At 31.8% G+C, this 21,570-nt stretch overlaps 1 protein-coding gene across 1 annotated transcript in view; it reads left to right on the top strand.

The window, feature by feature from the left end:
* The window catches only part of LOC114338200 (cysteine sulfinic acid decarboxylase-like), a 120,217-nt gene extending 102,708 nt beyond the window's left edge, over positions 1–17,509 (top strand). Inside the window, exon 8 of the mRNA XM_028288786.2 lies at positions 17,167–17,509. Coding sequence (XP_028144587.2) covers positions 17,167–17,346 — 180 coding nt within the window. The 3' untranslated portion in view covers positions 17,347–17,509. The remainder of the gene's footprint in view (positions 1–17,166) is intronic.
* Positions 17,510–21,570: the final 4,061 nt, after the last annotated feature.

Raw genomic sequence — 21,570 nt, forward strand, 5'->3', positions numbered from 1 at the left:
TCATTCGTATAGTTTACGACGCTCATAATACATTGGGCATTTTCGCCCACTCTCGTTTATTTTAACGATTTCCAATTGAGTACCTTCCAGATTTGTATTGAGCTTGATAGTGTAGCAGATGGTTGTTATAATTTACCATTCTAAGATCATTTTTCGTCGCTTCGTTCGTAAATTTTACGAAAGTCCCGTGTTTATATCATAATATAATAAATCAGCTGGTTCTTATTGTTTGTATTTTGATTTTGAGTATTTTAGTAACAAAAAATTAAGGTAAATTGTTTTTTCATTCTTATTGCATAATATACTATTTGAGCTTTTCTTGTTAGGATGTCAAATACACAGTTTTTGTCCGCAAAACCACTGGAGGAGGAAGTGGCATGTACTATGAACGGACAGAATGAAACATATGGCCATCATAAGCTCTTACGTTACTTATACTTTTAATATGTTAAAGAAAAGCAAAAAACCTATCTCCAGATATCAACATATGATTGAGATAAGCCTTTGTCTTCCGAAACCATAAATACTAAACAGACACAACACCGCAAGTTTACGTCGAAATATTCACCAAGACATTGCTGAAATCCTAGGAGATGATGCAAATATGACCCAGAAAAAGAAGAGGAAGACTTGTTTCTTCTGTCCAAGCAAAATAGGCGCATGACCACAGTATGCATGAGCACCAACTATTGCAAGGAGTGCAAGAAGCAAGAAGCCAATTTTCGGAGAACACCAAGGAGATATTTGTACCCTATGTTCCTAAAAATACCCAAATGTGTTTGTATCATCATTTTATGCTTTTGTTTTTTTACTTAGAATCTTAATTGTTTTCTATATAATGTATAAATAATTTAAAGTAAAAAATATAGGCTTTTTTCTATGGAGTAGTAAAATTTACGATAGTCCCGTATTTACGTTTGGCAAAAGCGGTCCCGTATTCTAGGGTTAAAAGTGAAACAGCTGGAATAAAGGTAAATGAAGTTTACCCATTAACCATTAACCATTAACAACGTTAGATAGATATGCAGATTAAACTGTAATCTTAGCTGAAAATATTGGGGATCTTCAGAGGCTGGTGACCAGGACTTCGCTTTGACACTTCGCTTCGTTATCGATCATTTGTTATCTGTACACTCTACAGATATAGTTAGCGAATAATCGATAACGAAGTGAAGTTTCAAAAATCGGGGTCAAGAATAGCGGAGTTTGGACAAGAATACGGTCTAACAATGAAAGTCAAGAAGACAAAATTTATGAGAATATCGAAAACTCAAAGAAATAAGGAGAATCTACAAATGTTTTAAAATTGAAACTACCTATTTCGATTCAGTCATTCTGAATAAAATGACGTTTATTAAACGTCATTCAACGTTTACATATCGACAAAAGTACCGGACAGACTGCGTAACTTTTCGCATTAGGATTTAAGATTAGATAACTGAAAAAAAAAATAAAAGATTAGGGCAATTTCGTCGGAAATTATAAGGGTGTCCGTTTTTTTTCTGCCGCCGAGTGTATATTTTATCTTATAATTTACACAGGTTACGTCTATGGAGCTCCAATATATTTGCTTGTGATGTTTGGGAAGCTACTTGCAACGAAACGGAAATATTTTGAAAAACAAACTACAAAAGATAGATATCCAATTCCACGGTCTATTATTTCCTTTGAAACGTGGCAAACGTATCGCATTTCTACCATATAGTTTACCGATTGAAATATTGGATGTATTATTGAAAAGTTCTAAAGTGCAATGCAATCTAAAAATTGTTTTGAGTTTGCCAACAGATATTCAAACACTGTGGATGATTACTATCCACTTCGAGTTCTGAGCAATTTTAGAAAAAATTCAAGGAAAACTGTTAAAAAATTAACCAACTTTTGCAAATTTTTAAAGACACCTCAAAAAACAATGAATTTTGGGGTGGACATCAAAACTAAAGATTAGATCATGGTAAACAAAAAGTTCAAAAAGATTTTATTTGCTTATGAGTGTCTCGAGGTAACGCTATCAATTTTTTTTAGTTCTGTCGACTTTTGCTTTTGATATCACTCAGAAGTCAACACAATGATTTTTTCTTGCAAAAAGTTGAAAATCAACATATTTATTAAACAAAAAATAAGCGTTAAACAAAAAATATCTCGACAGCGTTACCTTAGGAAATATATACAGAATTTCAGGTGAGTCGGTCAAGTAGTTTTTGAGTATCTACAGCCTTTGAAAAAAGCAGTTTTGAGGAAAACGTCTTTAAACTATTGTCAACTTTTACTTTCAATTTCATTTTTGTCTGTCAAATCGTAAAGTGTGGCACACCGGAATATGTTTTTGAATCGCGGAGTAATTTACAAAAGAAAATGAGAAAAGTTGTTGACCGTTATTCACTACGTTCAAGCGCGCTATGGAGGTAAGAATATAGTGTTCAATACCCCTACCTTGTATGTACTGAATGTACTGAACAACGGTTAACAGCTGTTCTTATTTTCTTTTGTAAATTACTCCATGATTCAAAATCATATCCCGGTGTGCATCATTTTACGATTTGGCAGACAAAAAAGAAATTGAAAGTAAAGTTGACAATACTTAAAACGCGCTTTCCTCAAAATTGCTTTTTTCAAAGGCTGTAGACATTGTAACTTAAAAAGTACTTAACCGATCCACCTGGAATTTTGAATATATTTCCTTTAGACATTCCTTTAGGTAACGCTGTCGAGATATTTTCTGTTTTATGCTTATTTTTTGTTTAACAATAATAAGTACGTTGATTTTCACCCTTTTTGCAAAAAAAATCGTTGTTTTGACTTCTGAGTGATATAAAAAGTCATAAAACTAAAAATCTCGACAGCGTTACCTCGAGAAACTCATAAGCTAATAAAATCTTTTTGATTTTTTTGTATGCCGTGATCCAATGATGAGTTCTGATGACCACCGCAAAATTCATTGTTTTTTGAGGTGTCTTTAAAAATTTGCCACCGTTGTCTAATTTTTCAATATTTTCCTTAAATTTTTTCTTCAATAATCTATTAATTGTACTAAATATGCTTGTTTAATTTGAAAATAAAATAATTCTACAATACTTTAAAAAAATGTGCTTGAAATATTGATTTCAATCCCTACGCACCCCCCCCCCCTTAAGAATAGATATGACACGATTTTGATAGGCAACCCATGCAAGTCTTATTTGTCTATGTATGAAATTTATTAAAAAAATATTTCATCCGGAAAGCAGATAGGTGCAGGTCGACCTATATTCGGATCTTAGACTATGATTTGTAATGTTTATAAATCTGTTATTATTTTATAATAAAAAAAAATATGAAAAAAAAATTTTTACGAAACGCTTTTCTTTAGTCACGAGTGACTAACATTAAAAATAATATAAAAAAAATCAACTAAAAAGCCAAAAATAAAAAAAATTGAAGAAATCTAACACATTCGTCAAAGAAAAGCATGGCGCATCTTCATCGAATAAACGGTTTTCGCCTCACGCTTTTCTTTAACGAATGTGTTAGATTTCTTCAATTCTTTTTTATTTTTGGCTTTTTTGTTGAGTTTTTTATAATATTTTTAATGTTAGTCACTCGTAACTAAAGAAAAGCCTTTCTTAAAAAAAGTTTTTTTCATATTTTTTTTATTTTTTTACTTTTTAGTCTTACACTTTTCAAACATTAAAATATATCGTCATGTTTATTAAAATATGCATAAAACATATGATGTACAAACATGAAAAGTAGTCGGAATCGGCAAAAAATTTGAAACTTTATTGTTTATTAATGAAGCATAACGTAAACAATTAACGTAAAAAGTCAAATTATGTATAGTTCATATACTTAGCTACAATCTGTAAAAGTTTCAAGTATCTTCATTGTAAAAAACAAACGAATTTAAGCATTTTCCGTTAAAATCGTTTTTATTTAAACAATTAATAAACATAAAAAAATTTTTATTAATTATACTTGTATTGTTTCTGCGAATGCATACGTCTGCAAATGTTTAGTCATTTACATTGAAGAAAAGGCAGTCAAATTACCGTCCAAAGATTTGATCCAAACGATTGAACTAAAGAAAAGCGTTTAATTAATTAATACGCCAAAACGCATTCTAATGTTAATTGTAGCACAAAACGTCTCTACCGGTTGTTTTATAAGACTGCGATAAAAACCCGAATTTTTTTAATTCGAGTTTTGGTTAAAGTTTTGTTTCGTATCGTATTGAAATTTGACACGAATGAGCGCCGTTTTTGATATAAACAAATATATGAGCGTTCAAAATTTGAAACCTTATTGTTTATTTACGAAGCATAACGTAAACAATTAACGTAAAAAGTGAAATTATGTATAGTTACGGTGACCATATTATCTTTTTAAAGAAAAAAAAGTACAAAAAAAAAAAAGCAAAATGTATCTGTTTATTGGACAAACAACTTTTTGCCAATAAAAATAAATAAACTATGTAGCTAAACATAAAAAATTATCAATTAAACTAAACATAACACATTATATTAAATTTAAAAAAGTTAGAAGACTGTAATTAAAAGTTTTTGGATGAGGGACCTGGAATAGCTTCATCTTCTTCCGGTTTTTTGTACCATTCATATTTTTCTGAACTTAAAATTAATTTAAGAAGGTCCGGTTTCGACTGAAGTAAATGAAACATTTCATTACCAAGTCTCATCAAAATTTGTGTACTCCTGCATCGCTGCCTTTAGAGTGGAAATGGACATTTGTGACTTTTCCGACGTCCAATAATTATTTATTACAGCAAATAAACGCTCGATAGCTGCACTAGTACCCGGAAGGGAAAAAATAAATTCGCATAATATTTGTAAGTTTTTCAGTTTGAATTGATCTACACACTTAAAAACTTCAAGCCATCGATCCTGACTATTTTTTTCTTCTCTGTTCCACTCAGCAATTTTTTCACTCGTAGCCACATCTTTCAAAATTCCCAGTTCGTCAAAGAGTTGATCTTCATTTAAAACGGTTGCCTTGATATACAGTTTAAAAGCTTCGAGAGAATAGCAAACATCGTTTCATGTTATTTCATTTCTAGATCTATCCATTTGAAAAGTTTGAACTCATGAAGATTTTGTACTCCAGTTTTCTAGGTAGGTAGGTTACACATTTTGTGTAAAAATGTCTCACTTGTGTACCGAAGTTTTCAGTAGCGGCTTGACCCTCTTCAAGTTTACCAAGACATTCTCTCACTTTAAGCGGCAAAAATAACGCGTCCAACCGATGTTATAATTTGTTTTTAAGATTAAAGTATTCTTGGGCAGCATCTGCTGCATTTATTTTACCACCTTCTACTTTCAGAATGGCTTGATGAAACTGCGACGCCACATTATGAACGAGCCACATCCACATCTCTGAAATGAGATCAATAAAAAATTGTCCCAAAATTGTGGAACAATTCGCAGATCATAGGAAATAAGCTTTAAGTGGTTCAAACATTTGTAAAATCCGTTCAATTGCAGGCATCATGTTTAGAAATCGTGTTTTTGAAAATGATAACATTTTTTTGTATTCATAATTGACCGATTCACAAAATGACTTTAGTTTATCAACTCTAACAGTGTAAATATAGAAATGCTTATAAATTTTCACTGTTATGACTTCGATATAAATTGGTGAAACATCAGTAGCACGTTGAATACAATAATTGTTGAATATGTGAGCAGTACATCCAATACCGATTAAAGATTTCCCGTAAGAATTAGTCGATTTTGTAAATAAATTATTAATACCTTGTCTTTTCATTCCACCAAAAATTAGTATTTGTGTTATTGTTATCTGTTGTAATTTAAGTAAACGTACCAAATATAAACAACTGAGAACAGTATAAAAAGATATTTGTTTAAAAATAGTAAAAGATAAAAATATTAATTTTTTTAGAAAAAATAAGTACATTTGCGTGTCCTTAGAAAGGTTTTAAAGTACATTAGGACAATATTAAAAAATAAGTACTGTCCTACTTAAATAAGTACATATGGTCACCGTATGTATAGTTCATATCATTAGCTACAGCTGCAATCCGTAGAAATTTCAAGTTTCTACATTGTAAAAAGCAAGAGAATTTAAGCATTTTCCATTAAAATCGTTTTTTTATTTAAACAATTAATAAGCATAAAAAAAGATTTATTGACTATTCGTGTATTGTTCCCACGAATGCAAAATGTCTGCAAATTTTTATTCATTTGCATTGAAGAAAAAGCAGTCAAATTAACGTCTAAAGATTTGACGCAAACTATTGAACTAAATAAAAGCGTTTAATAATAATAAATCTAATAAATTACGAATTGACAAAGACTTATATGTTTTGTACACCCTTATAAATAAATAAATGAAATAAAACTGATATGAAAAATATTTTAAAAGTGTGTAAAGCATTTCATTTCTGGCTGTCTCTGTAATTCCAAATTTCCAAAGTCATATTCAAAGCTGTGATATAAATTAAATGCTTTGCACCCTTTTAAAGAGCTTTTCTTTTCAATTCATTCATTTAATAAATTACCACTCAAAGTTTCAACAATTTTATCGGAGACTTACACAAAAAATTTTTATGGGTAGCTTTTTCATTTGTTTGGGGTGAATTTCCGCGTCTCTCGTTAATTATAATGTTCCATATTTTTTTAAATTTATGCTGTGCTGTGGCTATCATGTTTCCGTAAGTATCTTTCTTAGCTTCTTTAATGGCAGTGGCAGTATGTATACTGCGAGGCATAAGTTAGGGATATAGAAAATTATGCTCAATTTCATAGTTGATTTTTAGATATTTCTTTAGTATTTACACAGTTGTGCAAAGGTTTACTCAAACTTGTTTTTCATACTTATACCGGGTGGAGAAAAGAAATGTTTTTCTATGTTAAGTTTGAGAAAACCTGTAGGAAAGACGAGATACAAATCCGAGTACGTATACATCGAATTCGTATTGTTGTTTTATATTTTGTGAACATTTTGTTTACTGAATGTCGCTGATATCTTTAGAAACAAAGAAAATAAATTATTTTAGTCTGAAACATGTGTTTTAACTGAAAGTAAACTAAATTAACAATAAAAAATACCAGTTAACATAACTTTAAAAACAGAAAGGCACATAGCGTAAACCAGCGTTTCCCAACCGGTGGGTCGCGACCCATTAGTGTGTCGAGGACGGATTTCAGGTGGGTCGTGGCGTGGCTCTTACTGAGTAGCGTACAGACCGGTTTTCTCCCAGGCGCCAGTCCGACCGGTTTTCTCTCACTCGCTCTATTACTCGGACCCAAAAATTCGGTTCTTGTTCTCAGTCTGGCTCTGGTATTTGCCCGTGTACATACGACAGTGGCTTGATACTCTTTCTAGCGTTGTTTTCGTTTAAAAGTAGTGAAGTTTTCATTACTTTTTATACTATTTAACGACGGAAAACTGGCTGACAAGTGGATCTTGTGTTAAGAGAAAACTGAAATCTACTGGCGAAGGTGATCTTATTCGTCCATCTTCTAACAATGACGGTAAAGTATCTCCAGTATTTTCAAATGTTAAGAAAGGGAAGAAAATGTTACGAAAATATTGTCCTGAATACCTACCTTCAATACGGTTTCACCTTCATAGGTACGGAAGAAGAACCTTTGTTTCGAAACATTGGCTAAACCTTTCGACAGTATGAAGCCTGAATAGCAAAAAATAGCGCTCCGCACACAGCAGGCGAGAAGCTCATTTTGCTCGGGGCAGAAATAATTTCGTCACTTCTGTTACTTCGTCACTTTCTGCTTTTTCTGTTTCGTCTGTGACGAAAAAGCAGATCAACAGATATGTAAAATACATCTATCCAACACAGTGAAACACATTACAGTGAAACGTCGAATCCGTTAACGTAAAGGAGAGTTTAATATCGGCTGTGAAAGAAAATGACTTTTATTCTTTACAATTAGACGCAAGATACAGATATATTTTAGGCCCAAGGAAGACAAATCCAAAGATACAAAATTATAATAAAAACCCTTTTAAACCACCTTTTTCAAATTGCGCAAGTTGTATTATTAATATTAATGTTAATAAATGAAATATAAATATTTTGACGTTTCACAATTTGACAATTCACTTTTAACTGCAGTGCCTTAAAAATTTTAAAGCACTAGTGCCTTAAAGTAGCATTTTTAACGCTCCTATGGTGTCCTAAAAATTGCATTTTTAACACGTTTGTAGACAAATGTATTTAAAAACACTAATATATTCTTTCCACACCTTTTCTGGACTGATACATACATAAATTAAAACATTTTGAAGTATAACTTCAAAAATATAATATGAAAACTATTTAAAAAGGCAGTATAACTATTAACTAACCTTTGTTGTTTCTCTTCCCACAAATTTTAAAACTCAACAACCATACATAACCAAACCGTCAACCGTCCAAACCACAGCTGTCCTACTGCTGCCATATCGGATAATTTTTGACATGTCATTTGAACATCCAATCAGAACAAAGTTATAATGCGCATGCGCCGGGATCGTAGGTTTTAACATATTAAAATTCACTCTCATATCGCGCGTAAAGAAGTATAACTTCAAAAAAATTTTGGGCACCCTGTGTAAATAATTATGTTAATGTCTATATTAACGAATAGATAATTGAATAACCTTTCGAATAATCTATCACACGACCCCTATCCTTATTTAAAAAAAATCATAGATTACGTCATCACACCCAGATGGATGACGTGACTAGTATGATATCTATGCCAAAAAAATATAACTTAAATATAAAAATCGACCTGTTCCGGGATTTATCTCCAGAGTCGCCCATTCTCGAGAAAATGAATTTATTCCAACTCAAACGTCCTCACTATATTTGTTTATAAACCAAAAAATTTTTTATAATTTTAAAAGAGTGCTGAGGCCGCTTAAATAATCCGATTTTAATTGTGTAAAGTGTATTATTTAGATAGGTACAGCGCCTCTTGATATGTAAAAAAATTAGCAAACTTCTAAATGGTCTACTTTTTATTCAGAAAGTTTTTAAAAAATTTGAACTTTTTTAAAAAAATTTAGATTGCAAAATTATTATGCAAAATCTATTATGTCGATTTTAATGAAATTTGGTGGGCGGATTAAGTATGTCGTAAGAACTTTCTAAGAGAATTACGAAGGTTCTACGTGCAACCAAAGTGGCTGAAAAATATTGAATAAACACAGGCTTATTTTGCCCCCTTATTTTGTATTTATTGCTATTTTGTAGAAAGGGTAATAATTTAAGACATTTTAAACCAGTCATATATCAAACAAAATTCAATTGACTTTATTTTATTTCCTTACGACTTTGTTCCTAAATGAATCGTTTTAAAGTTATAAGCAATGAAAGTTGAAAAAATCGATGTTTTTCGTAATTTTTAAATATTTTAATTTTTTATTAATGTTTCGGGCATATTTGAGAAGGAGCATAAGTCAATTATAATTACTGAAGTTGTCACCTAATTTTGTCTGCAAAAATCCGAATGCCACCTTTTACATCCACCTCAAAACAGATCCGCCCTGCTCTATAAAGTATGATGTAAATGTAGTTGCTGATTTAAAATGAAATTAAAGTTGTAGTTTTATAATACAGTCCTGGTGTGCGAGCTTGTATTTAGAGGCCTGGCAAGATAGTTCTGTACAATGATCCTTTTCCTTTATACGAAAAAATCATTTAGCCTCACTTACGGAAAAAGCCCAGGACCTGACATGCTTCCTATCGACTTTGTAAAAATTATAGATGAGCAGCATATTGATGCTTTAGTGATACTCTTGAACAAAATTTATCGCTCAGACACATCATACAGAGAATGGTGAGCGTCAATCTTTATTTGTCTCCCTACAGAATAACGCAAGAGAATGCGGCGACTACCGCACCATTAGCTTGATGTCCCATGTGCTAAAGCTAAAGTTGTTACTGACTGAAAGTCATACATAACCGAATATATCATAAAATATACATAGACATTACTTAATAATACGCAATTTGGGTTTCGCAAAGGCCTAGGAACTAGTGAAGCCTCGTGAAGCTCTTTTTTCACATTTTTTCATTCTTATACAAAGGTGCCTGGACGTCAATCAAGATTAATCCATGTCAACAAGTATTATTGCATGTCCTGGAATCAAAGAAGATAGACTACAATGACATCAGGATTACATTAAATTTATACTATAAGCAACGAACAAAAGTACGTGTTAACGATCAGCTATCAGAGGAAATTGAGATCATAGGTGGAGTGAGACAGAAATGCGTGTTGTCGCCAACTCTTTTTAATACCTATTTGGAAAAGATCTTGAAGAAGGCTCTTAACCCTAGAATACGGGTCATTCGTATAGTTTACGACGCTCATAATACATTGGGCATTTTCGCCCACTCTCGTTTATTTTAACGATTTCCAATTGAGTACCTTCCAGATTTGTATTCAGCTTGATAGTGTAGCAGATGGTTGTTATAATTTACCATTCTAAGATCATTTTTCGTCGCTTGGTTCGTAAATTTTACGAAAGTCCCGTGTTTATATCATAATATAATAAATCAGCTGGTTCTTATTGTTTGTATTTTGATTTTGAGTATTTTAGTAACAAAAAATTAAGGTAAATTGTTTTTTCATTCTTATTGCATAATATACTATTTGAGCTTTTCTTGTTAGGATGTCAAATACACAGTTTTTGTCCGCAAAACCACTGGAGGAGGAAGTGGCATGTACTATGAACGGACAGAATGAAACATATGGCCATCATAAGCTCTTACGTTACTTATACTTTTAATATGTTAAAGAAAAGCAAAAAACCTATCTCCAGATATCAACATATGATTGAGATAAGCCTTTGTCTTCCGAAACCATAAATACTAAACAGACACAACACCGCAAGTTTACGTCGAAATATTCGCCAAGACATAGCTGAAATCCTAGGAGATGATGCAAATATGACCCAGAAAAAGAAGAGGAAGACTTGTTTCTTCTGTCCAAGCAAAAAAGGCGCATGACCACAGTATGCATGACCACCAACTATTGCAAGGAGTGAAAGAAGCAAGAAGCCAATTTGCGGAGAACACCAAGGAGATATTTGTACCCTATGTTCCTAAAAATACCCAAATGTGTTTGTTTCATCATTTTATGCTTTCGTTTTTTTACTTAGAATCTTAATTGTTTTCTATATAATGAATAAATAATTTAAAGTAAAAAATATAGGCTTTTTTCTATGGAGTAGTAAAATTTACGATAGTCCCGTATTTACGTTTGGCAAAAGCGGTCCCGTATTCTAGGGTTAAAAGTGAAACAGCTGGAATAAAGGTAAATGAAGTTTACCCATTAACCATTAACCATTAACAACGTTAGATAAATATGCAGATTAAACTGTAATCTTAGCTGAAAATATTGGAGATCTTCAGAGGCTGGTGACCAGGACTTCGCTTTGACACTTCGCTTCGTTATCGATCATTTGTTATCTGTACACTCTACAGATATAGTTAGCGAATAATCGATAACGAAGTGAAGTTTCAAAAATCGGGATCAAGAATAGCGGAGTTTGGACAAGAATACGGTCTAACAATGAAAGTCAAGAAGACAAAATTTATGAGAATATCGAAAACTCAAAGAAATAAGGAGAATCTACAAATGTTTTAAAATTGAAACTATCTATTTCGATTCAGTCATTCTGAATAAAATGACGTTTATTAAACGTCATTCAACGTTTCTTATCGACAAAAGTACCGGACAGACTGCGTAACTTTTCGCATTAGGATTTAAGATTAGATAAAAAAAAAATAAAAGATTAGGGCAATTTCGTCGGAAATTATAAGGGTGTCCGTTTTTTTGTGCCGCCGAGTGTATATTTTATCTTATAATTTACACAGGTTACGTCTATGGAGCTCCAATATATTTGCTTGTGATGTTTGGGAAGCTACTTGCAACGAAACGGAAATATTTTGAAAAACAAACTACAAAAGATAGATATCCAATTCCACGGTCTATTATTTCCTTTGAAACGTGGCAAACGTATCGCATTTCTACCATATAGTTTACCGATTGAAATATTGGATGTATTATTGAAAAGTTCTAAAGTGCAATGCAATCTAAAAATTGTTTTGAGTTTGCCAACAGATATTCAAACACTGTGGATGATTACTATCCACTTCGAGTTCTGAGCAATTTTAGAAAAAATTCAAGGAAAACTATTGAAAAATTAACCAACTTTCGCAAATTTTTAAAGACACCTCAAAAAACAATGAATTTTGGGGTGGACATTAAAACTAAAGATTAGATCATGGTAAACAAAAATTTCAAAAAGATTTTATTTGCTTATGAGGGGTGTCGTTGCAGATGCGGTCGTAGCATTTGCGATCACGGCTATTATCGTTGCATTTGCGGTCATACAAAAATATGTTGATTTTATCGTTGCATGTGCGGTCATTGCCTAATAAACAAATCATATTTTTACCTTTTTCTACCACTATCACATGAATAATTCTATAACCAAATTTTTGTAAGATTTAAATAATATTTACCATAGACGTTGATAAGAGGAGAAAATCCTTACTAATAATTTTATTAAGGCAAAAAGTATTTTGATATAAAAAAACTTTCTTCTTTTGAGAATTTAGTGAGATTATGTGCACTAATTAAAAAAATGAAGATAGTTGATTTAATAAACCTTAGTGTCACATAAATAAAATATTAGCGAATTGTTGATTATTTCTATATAAATTGGCTACCTTACTGTTTGTGTCAAATGTTAAAAAGTATTAAAAATTTAAAAATGGGAGTTCCTTCTCTAAGATGCTTTCATGTCTTTTTATATTTAATGTGTATTAGTTAAGTACAAACATTTAAAAAAATCCTTCACATTTTGTCCAGGCTTGGGACTGGCTATGATAAACCATAGGCATGTTTAATTTTTTTTTTTTTTTTTTGTTTTTTATCTTTTTTTATCTATTTTTTCTGTTTTTTTATCTTTGTTTTTTTTTTGTCTTTTTTTTATTTTAATGTTTTTTTTTAGTGAAATTTTCGAATATTTGCCACGAACACCAAAAATGATTTTATATCACAAGAGCGCTGCAATAGTTCTGTTGCACTATTTATCCTATTATCCAGTTGAATATACATTTTCTTTCGTTTATTATTTTCTAGGTTTAAGTCTTATTCTATTTAATATGAAATCGAAATATTCTGCTTCTTTTCTTAAATTTTTTATGAGAATGTGTATGTTTGGATGAGGTTCTTTAACATTCTGTTTAACCGGTTGTTCCATCCTTCCTTGTTCTTGTTCTTACAATGGATCAGTTGAAGAAGAAATGTTATTTTGTCACACACTTCACACCACTACAACTGGTCAAGACATTTTCGATTCCTTGGATAGTTTTATTTGCAAATATGGAACTAATTGGTCCAAATGTGTCGGGTAACAACCGATGGAGGTGAAGGATGGGTCGTGAATATGGAAAAACATCAGAAGGTGGGTCGACAGACATAAAAGGTTGGGAGCCACTGGCGTAAACAGTTCTTATCGAACCAGTTCATTATTTTTTTGGTGTCCCACAATTGAAATTCTCAGCAAAATTCAGCTTGTTCGCATAATTTCTACAGTTTAGGTCCAGTGTCATTTTTGTCCTGAAGATATCTTATACCGACCACATCACTAATGAGGCTGTTTTGCTGAGAATGCAAAAAGAAAAAGAGCTGTTAATCAAAATAAAAACAGCCAAAATCGAATACCTCGGTCACATCATGAGGAACAGTGAAAGATATGGACTGCTGCAACTGGTCTTACAGGGAAAAGTAGAGGGAAAGCGAGGACCAGGAAGGCGAAGGATTTCGTGGCTGAAAAATCTACGTACGTGGTTCAACACAACCACTACAAATCTTTTCAGAGCAGCAGTGTGCAAAGTACAGATTGCCATGATGGTCGCCAACATCCGTAACGGATAGGCACTACAAGAAGAAGAAGTCATTTTTGTCCCTGACTACTGAACTAAACAAGTTTTAGAAAAAAAAAGGTTGAAGTTAAAATATGTTAAGTATTTAAATGCTGTAATTGTTTTTAATTTTTTTTTCTTTATACATATTATCTTCCTATGCTCCTTGTATTTACGAGTAAATAATGATTTATTATTCTAAACTTGTTTTTTCATTTAATTAGTAATTCATATTTCGAATATCACACAGGTAGATATTATTTGGATAAGTGTAGCAATTTAATCAAAATGTAATATTCTCAAATGAATTATGGTTGAAACTCTGGAGAAATGTATTATACCTATACGTTACAAATAAAAGTTCTTTTATTTACTTATTACTTCATAACTACATTGACCACTACCCGAAATCAATTAATATGATTAATTAATGATGAGAACACACCCTATATACCAAATATTACATAGCCCGACATCTATGGTGGATTAATCTAATTCCATAGCTAATATCTCATTGGATGCGTCGCGTTGGCACCAAAACATGAGCACCCAAACCGTCACACGCATCTCCGATACATCCAAAATGCATGGACACCAAGTTGGATATGGCCCTATTCATAACACACCCAACTCGCATACATATTAAGAAAAAATAAATATGGAGGAATTATAATATCGAAACCCTATTTGACATCGTTCTTTAATAAAATATCCTTTATTTTGACATAAACGCAAGCGCAGCATCGCGTCCTTTATTTTTGTGCTGTAATAAAATACAGGCCGCCCTTATTTAAGTAAAAACAGAGGACAAAAATTTATTAATAAAGGATCGCTTATTTTAACATGTCTTGTCAAACTATGCCAACAAAAATAGTGTATTATTCAACGAGCAATGACGAGCATGTAATGATGGCTATTACTCACGATGATAAGGTTTGCGACACGAGCCGTAGGCGAGTGTCGTTATTCATCAGAGTGAGTAATAGCCATTACATTTCCCCGAAAAATGAGGGATATTCCAACAAAATCTTTAATTTTCAACTCAAATTTTAGATGAGTAATTGTTTATCAATAATTAAATAACTTGGTAATATAAAAGCTCTTTTCGTATAGATTATTTAATTTAATGAAACGATATTGGAAACAAAGCGGCAGGAGGCTTCTTTTGAAAGAAAAAACGTTTAATTGTGATTTGATTCCTGAGATACAACCGGTCAAAGTTGACCGGCATTTACAGCAAATATATAAACAATAGGATCATAACTTTCGAACCAACACCTTTTTATTTTTGTCCTCTTTCTCCACACCAATTTTCATATCTTTAAAATACTCATAACTTATATTATTATAATAAAAACTTTAGACGTAGTTATTGTACATTCTTTCACATACAAGTAAGAATTTAATATTCATCTTTGGCGCGCATATGGTTAATATGAGCCGTCATATTACCCAGGGCTGGATTTACATATGGGCTGAATGGGCTATAGCCCAGGGCGGCAGAATTAAGAGGGGGCAAATTTTGGTAAAAAAGTGAAAAATTGCAGGGGAGAGGGCGGAAAATTGTGTATAGCCCAGGGGCGGCAGATCTTCAAATCCGCCTCTGATATTACCCGTATGCGCGCCAATGGTGAATATTAAATTCTTAATTGTATGTTAAAAAATGTGCAATAACGACGGCTTAAAAACAACCAAATTGCATTTGCATATGTCAACCGGTTTTAAAGCAATAAATAAATTGTCAGTTTGCAAGAAAAATTTCAACACCTCTATCTCAGAAACGAAGCATTTGAGGTCATACCGTTTATAAAGCAAACTGTCAATATTTTTTCATGCAGAATTATCCCTTAAAGTTTGCCATACTTATTTGAAAACACCCTCTATTGATAAAAAACATGGCTAGTTGTTAATGTACCTAACTTTTTTATGGTCTAATATAAGCGAATGAATCAAAAAAAAATGTTGGGAAAACATGAGGCTATAGTTGTATTTTAATTTCAGTATTTTATAAATGATAGAATATTCCACAGGGTGATGCGAACTTTAGGAAAAAAACACAGTTTGATTGGTAGATACATTTGGTATACAATGAAAATTTAACTGTTGAGCAACAATACTATTTCAGCGATATTGCTAAAGAATAAGGCTGTAATATATATTAAAAAAAATCACTGAAATCGGACAATAGGTTCAGGAAATTTAAGACATCAAAAATAACACATTTTTAAGGTGTCCGGTTAATTTTGCACCCCAGGGTATTTTCAATATTTTTCAAATCCACCACGTCATATTTGTATATGGTATAGAGACCTGTTAATAATCAGAAAGTTTATTTATAACTTACATTTTTAGGTATACTTTGAACCATATATTAAAAAAGAAGCAACATCTCGATAATAGGTGCCTTATCGCAATAATACGAAGAGGCAAAAAAGTTTTAAAAATCACTGTCTTTAACTAATGGTGCCACAATAACAGTTTAGTTGGAACGTACACAAACATTTGGTGGGTTTAGGGGAACAAAACTCCCATTAAATTTTTATGTAAACATATTAAAAAAGAAGCCGCATCTCGATAAAAATTGGCTTATCCAAAAAATATTAAGAGCCAAAAAAGTTTTAAAAACATTGTGTTTAACTAATGGTACCACAATAATAATTTAATTGGAACGCACACAAAAGTTTGGGGGTTTAAGGGAACAAAACCCCATACATTTTTTATGGGGTGTAAAAATTTTACTGTTATTTTTTTTTAAGATGCTCCTGCCATAAGAATGCCGCATGTCCATTTTTAATAAAAAAAACTCTAATAGTTTTTGATTTCGAAAAAATCGAGTTTCATTTTGTAACTTTGAAGGGTTATAACTTTATTTGTGTGCACATTTGTACTAAGGTACCTAAGTTAGGTTCAATCGAACTCTTTTTGGTCCCAGAATATGTGATTTAATGTATGACCTACATTTTTGTTACACCCTGTATAACATGTAGGTAGTCTAGTCCGATTAATGGATTAGGCGTTGATTGAAATATTAATATGCCCTCAATACCTCAATCAATGGATTAAGACAGAAATGAATGAATCGAAATGAATTTCATTTGAATGTATATGAAATGTTAAGCTGATGAATTGGGGCTCCCGATGAAATGGTTGTATACGAGTTGGGCGTATATGACATGCCCCTGACGTTTTGGGTGTTGAGATTTTGCGCCGTACACTCTAAGGGTCCTATTTGTATGAGTCTAAATTGTGTTTCTCTCTTGCAGGTGGCGCCACAAATACGAGCTTTAATGATCCAACATGGATCTGTAATGCTTGGCTACCAACCACTCAAAGGACTTCCTAACTTCTTCAGATTTGTATCACAGAATTCTGCTTTAGCAAGGAAAGATGTTGATTTTATTTTAGATCACATTCAAGAGATTGGTGACGCCATCTTTAAATAGTATTTTACAGTATCTCGAATGGTGTAGTATTCTAGTAACAAAATTATTTTTATTCCTCAAAGTAAAATCGTGTTTTATTAGTTTTTTATTATAGTTACATTTTATTGTTACATAATATGTAATATCAATAATATTATAATAGATGATACGCATATCTATCAAAGTTACAATACCCGCAATATACCTACAGGGTGTCCAGAAACTCTACCGACAAACGAAGACAGGAGACTCCCCAGATGATTTTAAGCAGTGGTGGCCCGTGAGGTAGTGCCATAGAGCCATGGCACTACCTTGCTAACTATCCATAAACATATTTTTTATCTTCAAAACTTTTTAATTCCTATTAATTTTTTTGTGTGTATTTCTTTTGATCTTCATAAATTATATAAAATATGGCAACTATGGGCGCAATACAATCCCTGCCGACAGCGGAGAGTATTCGACAGGAGAATCTCCTTCGCGCCGAAGTCAGTAGGGAGTTTTTGTGCACACAAATACGTAAACGTAACGCATCTTTTTGACATATACGCTTGCGCATTAATGGTTGAACTCCCGTATCGCGATACGTATTACCTAAGGTTACGGGCTGGTACGTTAGGTTCATACGCATCCCTATCGAGCCGAAAGTCACCGAATGCACACGAGGATCTTGCCCGAGTACCTACCAAATGAACATTTCATCAGCGTACTACCCATTTATAAACATTTTAAGGTTATATATTGGTTATTGGTTTGAGTAAAATTATTCTGTGTTTGTAATTGGAAATTGGAACTTCATAATAGATTTAAAATTGTATTGTTTTTAAGTTGTCTATTAGTAGAGCAAAACAAACAAATCTTGTATTAATTTAAGATATACAGTGATCACCACAATTAATAACTAGATAAACAAATGACCTAGTTTCAGTAAAATTTTCAAATAAATATTACCAAACTATTTACATTATACTGGAATTCTGATGTAGGTACAATAATTTACAACTAAAAAGTAGGTATCAACAAAAATAAAAAAATTTTAACCTAAGGAAAAATAATATTTTTATATTTAAATAGAAGCAATTAAAACCATACAATTTCATCATTCATTTATCTTTTTTTACATTTGTATATTAATTGTATATTGTGTGAACATTGTTTTATTTTTTAATGTCAACGGAATTTAAAAATGACTTTACGATTTGCTTTACGTTGCGTTAAGGCAGTTACAAAAACTACCTATTTTAACATTCATCCTCTACGACACGTTAGTTGCTTTACGTATACGGAGATGCGTACGTTACGTAGCAACAAAAACTCCCTAGTACTGGCACGAGTAAAGAGAGAAAGATTTTACGAGCATTATATGTAAGTGACAGAGAAAGAGCTATATTGGACTATTAGTATACCTTAACATTAGAATCTCTGTGCCAGGCACGAGGGTATGAAGCCAGGTCTATTTATTTTGAGTTTCTTTACGTGCTGGTTTGTCGCTTTTATTATGTATATTTTCTGTTAAAAAGTTTTTGTATTTATAATTAAACTTTTGGTGCATCATGATCGTGGGTATTTTGATAATATTTTGATTATTTCTTAAGTTTAATTTATTAATTGACAATAAAGATTACTATTTTAAAAATTTTTTTGGTGGTTTTTCGCTAGAAAAAAAACTACAAATGTTATAAGGTGTTGTGGAGCTTTTGAGTTAGCTTTAAGAGGTCACGACGAAAAAGAAAATTCAGAAAATAGAGGCATATTTAAGGAGCTGGTCAATTTTAGCGCCGAATTAGACAACGACTTAAAGGTTCATATTATTCAAAGTACCAGATCTTTCAAAGGTCTACCTTCTCCGGACATTTAGTTGCTTCTAATTTATTTATGTCGGAGAAGTTTTCTGCTTATAAGCATCAGTTCTCCGAATCATTTCTTAATGAACCACGGAGACAATTTTAATTTTTAAGCAAAACTCGGTTTAAAACTGAATTAGAAGTAGGTACTGTATTAGCGAGACGAATTAAGTACTACCTCTGGGGCTGTTTCGCTATCGGTTTTATTGTAGAGGGAAGGTTCAAAAAGCACATTTGAAGAAACTATTAAACTTTTAAGTATTTTAGTTACCATTCCTATATCAACATCTGAAGCAGAACGCTGTTTTTCGATGTTAACATTGAAACCAAGTGCTTTAGGTATGCTATCTGCAGAAAAGCATTTTGTAAATTGTATTGATAATTTTAATTATAAAGTCATTGAAAACTTTACAACCAAAAAATAGAAGAATGAACTTCATATATCGTAAACTTTAAAAGTGACATTACAAAAATTTGTGCATGTGTGTGAATAATGAAATAGTATTATTTTTATAAATTGGTAAATAGAGACTAAATCGTAATAACAATTTTCAAGCACTATCAGCAGTAAATGCTGGTGGTAGGTTAAGAGGTTTTTATTATTAATTAATTTACGGAACTGTTTTGATCAATGTTGGACAATTGCTTGGCACCTCAGATCAATAAACTTAAGATATGTACATAAGATAAAAGTATCCGCGCATATTTTTTTAGTTTTTGTTGTCAGTATACCTTTTTTTGACAATATCGTGAATCCGTCACTAAAAATTTTGGCGGCTGCCCGAGTTGTGGCACTACCTTCTTAAAGTGGTACGAGCCGCCACTGATTTTAAGACAATTTTACGAAATTCATCTAGTCCGAAAATGCTTCCTAAAGGAGCTAGAGCTTGGTAATTAGTTTTTCTTAAATATCACCAGAACGCTTCTATTTTAGAAAAAGTAAAATTGGTACACATATTTATGTTCCAGATATAAATCGATTCCATCCAGTGCAAATTTCTAGTACCGGTCATAGGCGTACGCTTTTTGTAGGGTCTAACAGTTATACTATCGCGTAACTTTTTTGTTTTTAATTTTTAAGTATTGTTGAGTCTGGATTATTAAAATGTAAGGTATTATAGTACTAAAAGGTACTCTTGGCTTAAGTCGGTAGGACACACCGTTTTCTAGAAAAATCGATTTGAAAATTTTTCGTTTTTTGAAAATCAAAAAAAATTAAAAAAAACTAGGTATTGTAGTGACTTTTTAAATAGTTTTTAAAAGCGACAGGTACGTAATAATTGTAAATGTTTCAGTATCCTAATAAAAAATTTCATAGGTACCTACCTATTTGGAAAATTTAAAAAGAACCTAACAAAATAGTATGTAATGCTTTCATTTACATAATTTGACTACCATCAAAATTTCTATCAATATTCACCTAATATATTGTTTTCTTACTCTATGTTTTGTTGTATTTTAATATTTCTTTCAATTCTACATAATTTCAATTCAAGATCAAAATAATTTGGTTAAATTCAGAACCGTCAAAAGTTTAATCCGTTTAGTTAGTTGATCTTCGCACATGATGACACATGGTCTCCGTGGGTAAAAGTTTAAGGTGAATGAATTTCAATACTAACTGCGCTGACAAGCGGGTTCGAACCCCAATGGAAACTTTTATTTTGTTCATATTGTTTTATACATTTTATGATTGTAAGTATATTTATTATATAATTTTTTTTCATAAAATATGTATTTAGTTAAAAATTTTTCCTACATTGTTCAGAAATCATTTGTGGCATTTTTCAATGTGTTTGTTTGTGTGTGTTTTATTCTTTTATTATTTTAATTTTTGGCACTGTTTTAATAAAAAAAATTGAGAAGTAATAAGTATTAAAATTGGTTTAATATTTAAATAAAATATAAATAAACTGTTTAACATATATATATTTCGTTGAAATTAGATAGAAACTATTAGATAGGTTGAAAATAGAAGTATAACTTATTACGTGCGTACAAAGTACCTACACACACATGCGCCGTAACGTTTTACAAGGCCAACCTCCCCCTAACTGCGTTACGTAATACTTGAACGCCCCCCAAGGCCTTTTCATAGGTTTTTTGACCGTTTTAACTCATTTAGCCGACTCATTATTATTCGTTTATCGCCGTGCAATTGACATCGCATCTATAATCTATCCAGTCATCCGCCGATAGTTGTTGCTTTATTTGGATCAGGTAATATAAAATTTGACGCATAAAATTTTAGTTACCGCTATTATTGTTTTAAACGGACATGTAACTTTCGGTGTCCATTTCGTTTTTGTGTAGTTATACAGTGAAGACGTTTGAGTTGGAATAAATTCATTATCTCAAGAATGTGCGAATTTGGAGAGAAATCCTGAGATAGGTCGATTTT

This window comes from Diabrotica virgifera, chromosome 4 (assembly GCF_917563875.1).
Source record: "Diabrotica virgifera virgifera chromosome 4, PGI_DIABVI_V3a".
Taxonomy (NCBI): domain Eukaryota; kingdom Metazoa; phylum Arthropoda; class Insecta; order Coleoptera; family Chrysomelidae; genus Diabrotica; species Diabrotica virgifera.